The sequence below is a fragment of the Pteropus medius genome, unplaced genomic scaffold (assembly GCF_902729225.1).
Source record: "Pteropus medius unplaced genomic scaffold, Ma_sr-lr_union100, whole genome shotgun sequence".
In the NCBI taxonomy this organism is placed as follows: Eukaryota; Metazoa; Chordata; class Mammalia; order Chiroptera; family Pteropodidae; genus Pteropus; species Pteropus medius.
In genome coordinates, this window is record NW_024352784.1 from 5,147,533 (window position 1) to 5,159,745 (window position 12,213).

General features: G+C 52.0%; 1 protein-coding gene across 5 annotated transcripts in view; it reads right to left on the bottom strand.

Annotated features, from left to right (window-relative positions):
• Positions 1–1,361: 1,361 nt before the first annotated feature.
• ARRB1 (arrestin beta 1) overlaps positions 1,362–12,213 on the bottom strand; it is a 67,746-nt gene continuing 56,894 nt past the window's right edge. For 3 of the 5 annotated variants that reach the window (XM_039848058.1, XM_039848059.1, XM_039848057.1), the window contains exons 10-15: positions 11,846–11,918; positions 10,903–11,040; positions 9,839–9,922; positions 7,447–7,517; positions 6,573–6,624; positions 5,234–6,139 (exon numbers count right to left, since the gene is read on the bottom strand). In XM_039848058.1, coding sequence (XP_039703992.1) covers positions 5,953–6,139; positions 6,573–6,624; positions 7,447–7,517; positions 9,839–9,922; positions 10,903–11,040; positions 11,846–11,918 — 605 coding nt within the window. In that variant the 3' untranslated portion in view covers positions 5,234–5,952. The other 2 variants (XM_039848061.1, XM_039848060.1) reach the window with 1 other exon arrangement.

The window sequence follows — 12,213 nt, forward strand, 5'->3', positions numbered from 1 at the left end:
CTCAGCATTTCTTTTATGAAACCTGGACTTTCATCTATCTGGCTGTATTTAAAGAGGACCTTGACATTAGTTTCTCCTTCTCCCATCACACTGCTCCTTTTGTCATCCCATGGTCCTGGGCCAGGAGAGTTGGATATCATACTGGGGTGCAGACACTAGTCCTGGGGTAAGGGTTGGGCCTGTTGCCTTGCTCCACAGTTCTCCATGCTACAAGGGCCAATTTCAGGGTCAAGATCCATCTTCATGGAGCACCGGGCCCCTGCCCAAATGAAACCTAGGCTAGAGCTTCAGATGGGGGGCTAAAATGTCAGTGTGTGTGTGTGTGTGTGTGTGAATAAGCAAATGCTGGGGCCAGGGTTTGTGACCCAAGTATCTTGGTACTGGAATGCTAGAGCCATTCCAACATGAAAAGCAAGAATAGAACCGTGCTTGCTGGTTTAAGATCAAATCTCAGAATGGTGGTTTAAAGAATTGTTTCTTCAAAAGAAAGTTTGAAGGTAAAACCTCAATAGGCAAGACAGATAAAAGCAGAGTTGTTCTGTTAAAAATGGGAATGGGGTGAGGGCTAGAGACCTAGCCTATGCCTCCACTCCTCTCTTCCCACTTTACAGCCCCTGACAAAGCTCTGTGGAACACCAGGGGTTCCACAGCACCTGGTTTGAAAACCACTGTGTTAGAGTGTTTACAGATCATGGGTCCTAGGGACCTGTGCTTTGATTTCTGTTTTAGGGTGAAGAGTTGGGATAGAGTGTTGGGGAAGGAGGATACTCCCCTTTCAACAGGCCTCTCTTTGAAGCTACTGTGCAATGTCCCTGCAAGGGAGTATCAGAGGTGGTGATCCTGCCCCAACAGGTAGGCCATTTCAGTCCTGGAGGGAGGGCAAAATGATGGAGCTGCCTGGGCCAAGATAGCAAAACACCAGGCCCAATGCGAGCTTACGCATGAGGGTGAAGAGAGTCTGTTTTGGTCCTTGTTGACTTTAAAAAGTGTCAGAACAGGTATAGGCCTATGCCCATGAGACCCTATAAGAGTTCAAGATTGGGGCCTTATGCCTTCTTCCGGAAGGGGTGGAGAATGTCCAGTCCCCAGTCACTGGAAGGAGAGAAGCTGCCTTGGTGAGTTGCTGAAACCACTGGGGGATGAGTCAGCTGGGGCTCAACTCTCAGCGTTTTCCCTGAGCCCGAATTCCTCCCAAGTGTCATCAAGAGGCATTGGCAACTGCAGCTGACCCTAGAGGGGGCCTTGTACTTTGAAGGGAAGGGGCAGGCAATTTCTATTCCACCTCACCCTTGCGGTTCTTTGATGGAGTAGTGATTCCCTAACCTGGACCTGAGCCAAGGCTTCCTGGCCTCTATACAGGCACAGGCTGAGAGATGGGAAATGTGGGTGACACTGAGCCTGGGAAGGTCTGAGATGGCACCTGTCCCAATCAATGACAATATCTATATCTCGTTTCTCTGTCTTGGTTGCTGGGACCACTATCCGTGGGCATGGCATTCTTGAATAGTATCTCAATTTCCCTCTCAGCTGGGTCACCAAAGCCAGATTAGATGCATCTCATGCTGGTTGATACCCATCTAAGAGAGAAGTGGGCAAGAGATGAACAGCGGTGGGAGGAGAGCTCAGCCTACAGCAAACTCCTATGTAACCTTGTGCCACTCCCCCAACGTGGTAGGTTCAGGGCCATGCAGCCATTTGCAATTTACAGGACTGACTTTCATCTCCACTGGCTTTCATCCTTCTGGACCTCACAATTCCTTGAGCTATGTGGGGAAGAGATTACTGTCCCATTTCTCTAGTCAGAGAAACAGGGCCCAAGAGGTTGAGCGATGTGCACAAGACTACTCAGTTGGTTGGTGACAGCCAGGACTGAGAGGCATTATGGACTTCCAGGGTAGTGTGCTTTCCACTGCACCATGTGGGAACCAGCTTGTCAGCAACTTCTCCAGCTGAACCAACACCCCAGGTGAGCCCGCTGTCACCTGTCTGGGCCCTGGGGCTGAGGAAGCCTGTGAAGTCCTACCAAATAACCTAATCCTTAATTTCTCATTGTTGGCCTTCTGCCTAGGGATTTTCACTCAAGACCATGCTCTTCCTTCCTGTCTAGACTGCTACCTACATGCCACCCCCATGGCCCACTGGAAAGTCCCCGACACAGTGGGCTGGTGCCTGGGGCCCAGTGGGGCTCCCCAACCTCCAGTTTCACTCCAAAGGCTCACATGCCTCCAAATGGAGAGGGGCCCTGCAGAGAAGCTTTCAGTCATGTTGGGGGAATACAGGGGGAGTGGGGTCTGGAGTCAACCAGAAACTTGGAAAGATGATCTGGTCCTTTCTCTCAGGAAGAGGCCAGAGGAAACACTCCGGGCCTGAGTGGCCTCTGGGCTCCAGCTCTTGGCTGTCCAGGAGGGCACCCGACCCAGGGGCAAGTGGAGCTAAACTCCAGGTTGTGCGCCATTCACAAAGCTGTACATTCGAATATGGGCTGAGTCCACCTGGAAAGGGCACTGTTTCTAATTCACATCAAGGCACTATATGGACTAGCAGCAGCCATGGAGCCCTGAATGCAATGGCCCCTTATTCTTCCCCTCATGACTTTCCTCAGACCATGAACTTCCTGAGGACAGGGGCTAGGACTGACCCATCTCTTTGTCTCCAGTGCTTGGCACTGAGCAGAGAAGTTATCAGCCAAGGATGGTTAAGCCAAATTCAAATGAACTTGTCCTCTGCCCTTCTGTAGTCCTGTGCCCAAAGAGTAAAGAGCTAGACACGGCTATAATGCTTTCTACGGCTGGAAAAATTTCAGGTAAATGCTGGGATATACCCAAAAGGGTGAGAGAGATGTTAAGGGGAAGGAGGCTCATGAAACCAGCCTGACAAGTCTTGTGTGCACAAGTTAAGGATGGAGCGGGGGAGGTTTATAGGGGAGTGATTATCTCAAATTCTAAAGGATCTTGTACCAGCCACAAAGTTTCCAGAGGAAGACACTGGAGACCATATACTTATCGTGCATTGCTCTAGCATTTCATCAACTCTAGAGCTTCCCGATGAGGTGCAAAGTGCCCTGCAAGCTCTCGTAGGGGCTGGATGCCCAAGGTACCTGCAGCTAGGATCCCAGAACTGGCCAGGGGAGTGTGACTGTCCCGAGCTGACTTGGTCCCTACCTAGGGTAAGGGTCCCTAGGATTGAGTCTTCATGATTTTCAGAAGGGGAGGGCTAAGGTGCAGTGCCAAGCATGGGAAATAGTTGCCCAGTCCACCCCAGGAGGGGCTGGACTGAAAAGTGTTGAGATTCAACTTGTATAGTAAAATTTGTTGTCTCCCTTTTCAGACAAGTATGGGATAGAGATAGAAGGGAGCAGGAATTAAGAGAGCCCCTTGCCCACAAATCAATATACTTGATTGAGTATAAGGTAAACTTCAGGAGTCTGCATCCACTGGGGGCTGAGAGCTATTGGAAATATTATCACAAGCCCCTCATCCCCACACCCATGCCTCAGACAATACAAGCTCTGTCCTTTTGTAATACTTGGGCCCTAGGGCCGAGCAGCTCATACTAGCTGTGGCCACATCTTGACATCAGGCAACCCTCCGAGGGTCCAAGAAAGGCCCCTTCCAGGCCTGGGGTTGGGGGTAGGAGCTCTCCACGGCCCTGCCACCGCTAGGTCTAATGAACCCTCATTGGAGGCAGACAGAACAGTCAGTGGCTCTGGCTCCACCCACCAGACCAGAAGCTTTAATGTTTACAAATTCTTAGGGGCCAGAGCTGGGGGGCCCTTTGTGATCATCCAGTCAAACCCCTTTGTTTTCTAGGTGAAGAACTGGGACCCAGAGAGGGAAAAGAACTTGCCCAAAGCCACACAGTAAGGGAGCATCAAAGGCCATTCGAGAATGGATACCTCTGAACACTTTTTACTATATCAGCTGCCTGCCCTGTTGCCCTGGAAACACCCCAGGTCCCAATCACACTAACACTAGCCAATGGGTTCTGGGTTCCCATGACACTGGGAACTACTTGGGGGGGAGGTCATTAAGTCCCCAAGTAAACAAAGGGTTTTTGCTGCTCAGCAGCCCCCTTTCTTTTAGGTGAAGGCATCTGATGTACCCTGCCACCTTCTGGGGAAGGACCGCCTTTTGACCGTGGGCCTCAGCCACTCTCTCCCAGCCTTCAGGGCCAGCGCAGTCCAGCCCTGGAGAACCGCAAGGGGAGGCAGGAGGACACGGGTGGACCAGCCCCTCTGGACCTCCAGCCTTATTTCTCATAAGGGATCACTGACTGCTCTTAAATCCACAAAGGAAGAGAATAGGGCTGGTTCTCACCTTCTCGCCCTGCCCCCACCTCTCAGAGCCACCTTTCAGGAAACCTCTGGAGCTTTGGCTCACTCTTCTGAAGACCCCTCCCTTCTCTGTCTCTGTGCATATTTACAGATAGAACACACGCATAAGATACAATGTAACTAGGAGGTTACATCCTGACAATACTGAAATAGACTTGAGCTAGTTCACACAGTTTGCCTTAGACTAGGGAACTGCTGGTAAGAAAGTCAGTCCAGTTACCTTTCTCCACTCTCGGGATCTATACCAATGTCACTGTCAAACACAAGGGTGGGGATGGGTGGAAGGGGAGAGGTGTTTGGTGGGTCAGAACTACAAAAGGCATTGAGAATCTATTCATAGTCTGCCTTCCCATCCGGAAGAGGGTGGCCTTCAGCGTGGTCATCATTGAGCTGCCAGACTGCATTAAACACCTAGGACTGTGGACATCCCTCACTTGTCTTGAGCCCTCATTCCCACCCCTCCAAGCCCTTGTGCCCCATCCTCCCCTCTCTGCTCCCCATCCCAAGTCAAATTCCAAGGCCAGAGCCACGGTGGCCTTTCTTGGGGTCAGCAGGAAAAGAGGGGGGATGGAGAGGTGACTGCAGTGAGAGGGGTTGGCATGGTGATGTGGGGCCCATCCCGAGGCCAGAGGTTCACCACCATGACCTGGAAGACCACTGGGCCCCCCTGATAGAAACCGGAAGAACAAAGGGGAGGGGGACCAGAATAGGAAGAAGACGAATAAGCAACTTAGTGCAGGAAAGTGGACCTGGAGCTGCCCAGGGGGAGGGCCGGCCCCAGTCTATCTGTCGTTGAGCTGTGGAGAGCCGGTACCATCCTCCTCCTCTTCCTTGTCGTCCTTCATGCCTTTCAGTCTCTGACGGGCAAAGTCCTCAAACACAATGTCATCATCACTGGTGGGAAAGACAAGGAAAACGGGGTGTGTTTGCAGGGCAGGAAGAGTAGGCTTATCCAGAGGGGTCAGAGGGCTGGCCCAGCTGGATGGGACTCAGGCTGGCCTCCAGGGCTGACCTTGGGCAGAAAGGCCTGCCAGGCTGGCACATCTGGATATCCACCAGTCACAGTGGACTGTTTATATATGGCCTCTGGCCAGTTGTGGAAATACCAGAGAGAGGCATGAGTTTGCCTTTCATGCCTAAGGGCTGGAAGGTAACCCAGTTCTTGAGGAGTTGGGGTGGCGGAGAGCAGTGTGGCTGGGCTAGAGCCAGAGGAAGAACTTATTCTCGCTGTGAGAGGCCAGGCCACCAGTAGTTTCACAACATACCCTGAATCCTACAAGATCAGGCCCAAGAAACCCCACCCACTGAACCAAAGAACTACCCTCAGGAAGCATGTTTGTGCACAGGAAGGAATGGGCTTGCCTTACAGAAGAGAAAACTGTAAAGGTCCTTTCTTTAGAGAAGTATCAGCTCACATTCTACCCTGAGGGATCCTGGACAGAAAGAGGTCTGGGGGGTGGTGGTGGCAAATCTAAATAGGGAAGCAGAGGAGGGACTGGTGGAAAAAGGGGTGCCTGAGTGGGGTTTCAGGATTTGGAACTACCTCCAAGAAGAGTGAGTTCCTTTCTACCATGAAACATGTTCGCTTAGTCCCACCCGCGTCCCCTGTCCACCAGAATTCAGCCAGCTGCATAGGGTGTCCTCATGGGGTGACTTGAGGCCCCACATCCCATATTTCTCCCAGGGGACAAGGGAAGGGTGGATTTGGAGCTGGAACAAGAAAGCTGCTTGGCCCTGGAGGTGGTTCGTGATGTCGGCCCAGGTCCTGCCCCTCTGGCCACTTTCCAGTGATGCGATGGCCTTTGACTGCAGGGAAATCCGCATTGGTCCTCAGAAGTCAGAAGCAATACGATCCCCAGAACCTTCCCCACCCCACAGCCTGATTCCACTGGTTGGCTGCGTGCGAGGCAGAAGAGCCCCAGCCCAGGTCCACGAACCAGCCCTGTGTGAGCTGAGCAGGCGCTGTGGATGGACGAACGGACTGACCGACGGACGTGCAAGGACGAGGGAGGAAGACAGACCCCACCAAGGCAGGAGGAAGAGGAACAGGCACGGAGGGTCCTTCAAGTCACATGCAGGCAAGCGGGTTGCTGAAGAGGCGGGCAGAGGTGGCTCTCAGCAGACGGGGTTAGACCAGCTGCTCCTCAGGGGTTAATAAGCATATATGCAAATGACCCCGTCACCCCGCCCACTGCCCGAGGCCCGCCCCCCAGACATCTGCAGGCAGGGTTCCGCTTACTTTGTGTCAAGTTCTATGAGATTGGTATCTACGGGCGCCTCGTTCTCTGGAACTAAACACAGGGCATGGGCAGGCGCCCATGGGTTAGCAGTGAGTGGGTATGAGAGTACAGGTCCCTGCCCTGAACAATCAAGCTAAGATAGGGAGGGCAAAGTAAGAAGGGAGTGGGGAAGAGGGGCTGGTTTGGTCTCAGAAACACCCCAAACCATCCTAAAGGCGGAGAGGATGGCCCAGGGAGGGCCCCCAGAGGCCCACTGCAGCCCCAAGAGAACAGAAAATCCTCTGGGCTTTGCTCCTTTTGGCATGTCTCCAATATGACTTAAGATTCATTTCTTGTATGCATGACTTTCACTGGCTCTAACAACCATTTTCTCCCCCCCCACCCCCCCCCTCCTCGCTTTCACATCTCTGAACTTGGGTTATTTTTATAATCGATGGCATTGCATAGTTTAATTGTGGGAACATTTTTCTTTGTGGTCATACTATAATATCTCTTTCAACTGAAACAGTCTCAGACTTAATGAAGTATGGGGGTGGTGTGTCGAGAGGCCATCTCACCCTCGTAGCCTCTTCCCCTACACTTGGATGCAAGACGAGGGTTCCAAGCATGGCCAGTAGGCACCCCACCCTCCATTCCCAGCTTCTCCCCTCACCCCCATGGAGCAGAGCCAATCCTCTCTATCTCCTGGGGAGTCAGATGAAAATAGGAGTGTGGACCTCACAAAAGATCCTGGGGAGCTGGGGAAGATAGGTGACCCTGGGCTGAGGGCTGACCTAGAAGGAGATGGGGTGATGGAGAAACATGGAAGCCGGTGGAGAAGGGGGTCAGCTATCTGGAAACCCCCCACCCGAGTGACCCAAAGTTCCTGCTTACCTTCCCGATGTGGGGGTTCTTCTTTGGGCTTGGGGTGCATTAGGGTGAAGGGCAGTTCCACGGCCACATCACTGAAACGAAGACCCAGACCCAGTGAACTTTGAGCCCAGTCTCAAGCTGTGAGACTTAATGCCCTGTCAATTTGAGGGCTGGGCAGGCTTTTATGGTCAGAGCTCTGGGCTGAGAGGTAGGAAATCTGGCCTCAGACCCAGTTCTGCCACTCTCTGAGCCTCAGTCTCTCTAGGAGTTGAACTAGGGGGACCTATTCTCCCGGCTCCAAAATGAAATGAAAACCCTCTCTTTCCTGAGAAGGATCCTTGGATTCTTACAAGCTGGGAGGAGGCATAGGAGTGGGAAAAGAATGCCAAGGACAGTGTGTATACACCTTGGGCACTGGTGGCTCAAGTTAGATGGGACCCATGCTTCAGGGCTGTCTACACTGTGCATAGAGGCTTGAAGCTGTGGGGGGGTAAAGGGAGGGGGTGGTAGAGAAGAACCGGGGAGGTACTGCCACCAGCCAGTGCTCCTGAGAGAGCCTCCTCTCCCCTTGGTTCTCAGTGAGCACTCAGAACGAAGGCTGGTGGAAGACTGAGTTTGCAACCTCAGGAAATCTTTACTGAATTAAATTGAACTGAACTGAATGGAATTAATTTCACCTCTTCAAAGGGACTAAGATTTCTTGGGATGAGCGATATGCCATCTTATGACAGGAGGAGGCAAAACCATTGCATTTGGGAAACGTTCACTTTTAGAATGTACTTGGTTCCAACTGACAACATAGGAATCATGTCTACAAAAGCAGATCTCCACAGGACTTCTCCTTAGCAACACTCAGCCAGCAGTTAATTCTCATTAGTGCAGAAGTTTGAAAGCCATGAAGCCTGCGTTTCTCCAAAACATTCTGTAATTCAGACTGAATGGGAACCACTCCAGGTCATTGGAGCTGGCTTTGCTATCTGCAAAGGTACTTGTCGCTTGAGTGGGATGCAAGAGCAGGGTGAGGTTTTTAAAGGAGAAACTATGTATCCCTGGTCCCTTCTAGTCCCTTCTAGTCATGAGCCTGGCAATTGAAAGTGACTGCTAAGATTCTTTCCAACCCAGTGCCCTGCAGTTCTGGAAGTTGTGTCAATCGGGTTGAAGGGAGAAACTTTACCTGGACGCAAGATCTCCCAACAGGCTGGGTAGGTCAGAGGAGGCAGGAGAAGTGGTCAGAAGAGAGTTCAGAAAGGAAGAAAACAGAAAGCATGTTCATTCACCACCTCTGCTGCCTGTTGGGGTAGAAAAGACCCTGGGACACCTACCCACCCACCCACCCCCTGCACAGCACACTGTAACTGCTCATTCAGGGACACATGGACATGGCATTAGCCCTGCCAGGGGATCTGAGATCCAGGCCTGGCTCAGCCATACCTCCTGCAAGGCCTCGCTGAGCCCCAGGATCCTCATCTGCAGAGGAGACATAAAACTAACCCTGTGCTGCCTGCCCTGGGGAGGCCCAACTAATGACAGAAGGAAGCAATTTAGGATTCACCAAGGAGTTCTCAAGGAAGCAGCCTGAGGCAGACCGTGGGTCCTGCAAGAATCACAGGACATGAGACTTGGGATTTGCAATTCGGAGATGTCCTATAATATGTGGTCAGTATTATATGCTGCCACCTGCATGAGGCATTATTCTCATAATAAAGGGGACTCAATGTCTAATGTTATTAGCTTTACAATCTTTTTGCAGAAATTTATGAATTAGGAAAAAAAAGACCTGTGATGAATTAGAATTCTTAATTCCAGGTTTATAACATGTAGGCTCAATATGTGCGGGGAAATAGTTCTTTGTGAGCCTCCCTCCACCAGACTCAGTACCCAGCCCATAACTGAGATTAGGGGAGATTGCAGGAAATGTTTGGGGAACTGTTTGGGCCTCTGTTTTCCCATCTTAGAATGGGAGAGTCAGAACATCCCCAATCCAACTATGAGATTCTCAGCCCCTTTAGCCATTTCTCTAGCAGATCAGCATGAGTATAAGTGGGGGTTGCTGCTGTACCCCAAGTTGTGATGAGGGGCACAGAACACCCTGGAGACCACACAGCTTAGACTCTGAGGAAGTCTCCCCACCCATGTTCCCAGAGCGAGGAGAGGGAAGAGAAGGGGGAGGAGGAAGGAGAGATGAGATGGGCAAGGTGGGGCTGAAGGCCTGTGAAACTGGAGAGGGGAAGGGCACAGAGGAGGAGAAAGAAGCAGGAAGGAAGAAGAGCAGGAACAGGCAGTCCTCAAGCTTGGTTCACCCTCAAGGTGGATGCAGCTAAAGGTCCGGCAAATGGAACGGGGCAGCAGGCTGTGAGTGGTCAGGGGCAACCCCTCAGCACTTCGGGGTCCTGGGCCAGGCTGGAGCACTTACCCACCCCGCGACACCACCAGCTTCACTTTCACTTTGTAGGAAACAATGATGCCCAGGATCTCTCTGTTGGCTCCTTCCCTCAACCTGCAAGGCGACATAGGGGAGCTGGTTCACGGGAGCTCACTGGGTGGATGAGACATGGCTGGGGTGAGGTGCGGTGAGGGGGCAGGGGCCATCCATCCCTCTCCTGGGCTGTTCAGCCATGAGCAAACAGGGAGCAGTGTGTAAGAACAGTAAGCTCTGCCCTGAGGGGGCGGGAGCTCTGAGCCCTGGGTTCCATATCAGGCTGTGCAGCCCTGGGAAGCCCCATTCTTCCCTGGGCCTGAGTCCCCACGGTGCTGAGAGGGGCAGCAGGCTCCTCCTGCTCTCCAATGAATGGACTCTGCTCCTCTCATTGCTCAGCAACCCATGGGGCAGAAAGAGCCAGATAGGGATTTGGGGAGTCAGTGGCAGGGGAGGGGCCAGAGTATCAATGATGACCCTGCAGGTCTTCAACCGGGTCTTGGAGACAAGTAAGATTTGAGCCACGGTGGAAGGAGAGGGCAAATGCTCAGAGGTGAGTGGCCACCATGTGCAGAGGGTGGTGAAACATTGTTAGGGCTGGAGCACAGGGTGCATGTTGGGAGTCCTGAGCAGGGGTGCTGCAGAGGCAGGCCTGAGCCCCACTGAAGGGCCAGATTCCAGTGGGAAAGGCAAGACAGTTCCCCATACCCCCAGGTCTTTTCAGAGAGTCAGTGATGACCATGGAGAAGGAAGGATCATATGTCTCTGGGATCCCCGGGGTGCCTTTGAGGTACACTCTCACATCTGACAGCAGAGCCCAGCACTGACTAAGGGAGCTGGGTCTAGGGGTCCATCTTGTTCTCTAGGTCACCCCTGGATAGCGGTGGGAGTAAAGGTAAATTTCCGGGCAATTCAACCTCCTGAGGATGGGCCCTGGACAACACCTGGGAAGAGGGTAACCCAGGCCTTGTGCTGGCAGTGGTGGGACCAAGGTAGGTGTGGATCCACTGGGGGCCAGGTGAGCATCCAAGAGCCTGGGACCAGGGAGGGCAGGTCCTCACAGGGTGCTGGAAGCCAAATTCGTGTCTTCGTGCTTGAGCTTCCCATCCAGGGCGAGGCCCCGCTTCTCTCGATTGTTGGCCAGGAAGGGGGTCAACGTATAGACCTTGCAGAATGTTGAGCTGGGTGCCACTGTGTCACTGGGAGGAAGGGAGGCAGGTGTAGACATGCCCCTGCCCCCACCCAGAGCCAACGCAGCCCAGCCAGAACATCTCAAAGACCACATAGTAACATTTAAAAAATATTTTTAAGTTGCAAAAATACTCACTGCTATTACATGTAAATGGACACACTTACAGAAAAATTAACTGAAATGCAACTGCCCCCCAAAATTATTTGCAGGGCCAGGAGAAAAAATAGGTATGTTTTATAGTAGGAGCATCTACTTCCTTTAGGTGAGAAAACATATTTCACTTGAGATCTCTCCTCTTCCCTTAGCTGCTAACAAGTTTGGGACAAAGTTCCATGCTCAATCAGAGTAACTCTCCTCAAACCCAGATTTTTAAAAAAATTATTGTCTGCCCTCCCACACAACCCCTTTTACCTAATGAGCTAGATTATTCCTTTATCAGACAAGAAAAGCTGTGTTCCTTTTCGCCTTGGCTGCCAGGAAGCTCAGAGCAAAGTATCTTCCTTTAATCTAGGTTTCTGATGCGGTGTAATTGTGACCCCAGTACCCTTGGATTCATTAGCTCTTATTTTGTCATTCTGATATTAATGGTTTGTTTGTTTTTTTTCCTTGAATGTAGCATGCCTTGTCTTGCAGCTAAATCAAGTGGATGTTTTCTAGAAGACTGTTCAGGATTATCCACTGCAAGTGGCAAGGAAGTCTGAGGCCCACCCCCTCCAGGTGAAGAAGAGCCATCTGGGCCTGCAACTGGACCCGGGCTCTCTCTTTTCTCCATTCAATCCCACACGCCCAAGGCTGGATTTGTGCTCACTTACTCAGCCTCTTCCATGGCCACGGGGCACTTGTACTGGGCTGTGTTGAAAAGGCAGATGTCCGCATACTGGCGCACTGGGGAGGAAATGGGAAACAAGGTGGTATGAGCCACGGGTGCAGCTCCCAGGCACTCCTGGCTCTCCCGAGTTGGGGCAGTTCAGCCCCAGGCAATGGCCAGAGTCCACTGGGTGCTTCTGCAGGAGACCACCCCCATCTTCCACTTAAAGGGCAGCCCAAACACACTCATTCCCTTCCATAACCAAAAATCTTTCCCTCAAGGACAGCTTTGCCCAGGCAACTCAGGCAACCTCAGAGGAGGTGAGTAAACTCATTACCTGGCCAATAAGCAGCCTGTGTTACCAGCCTCAAA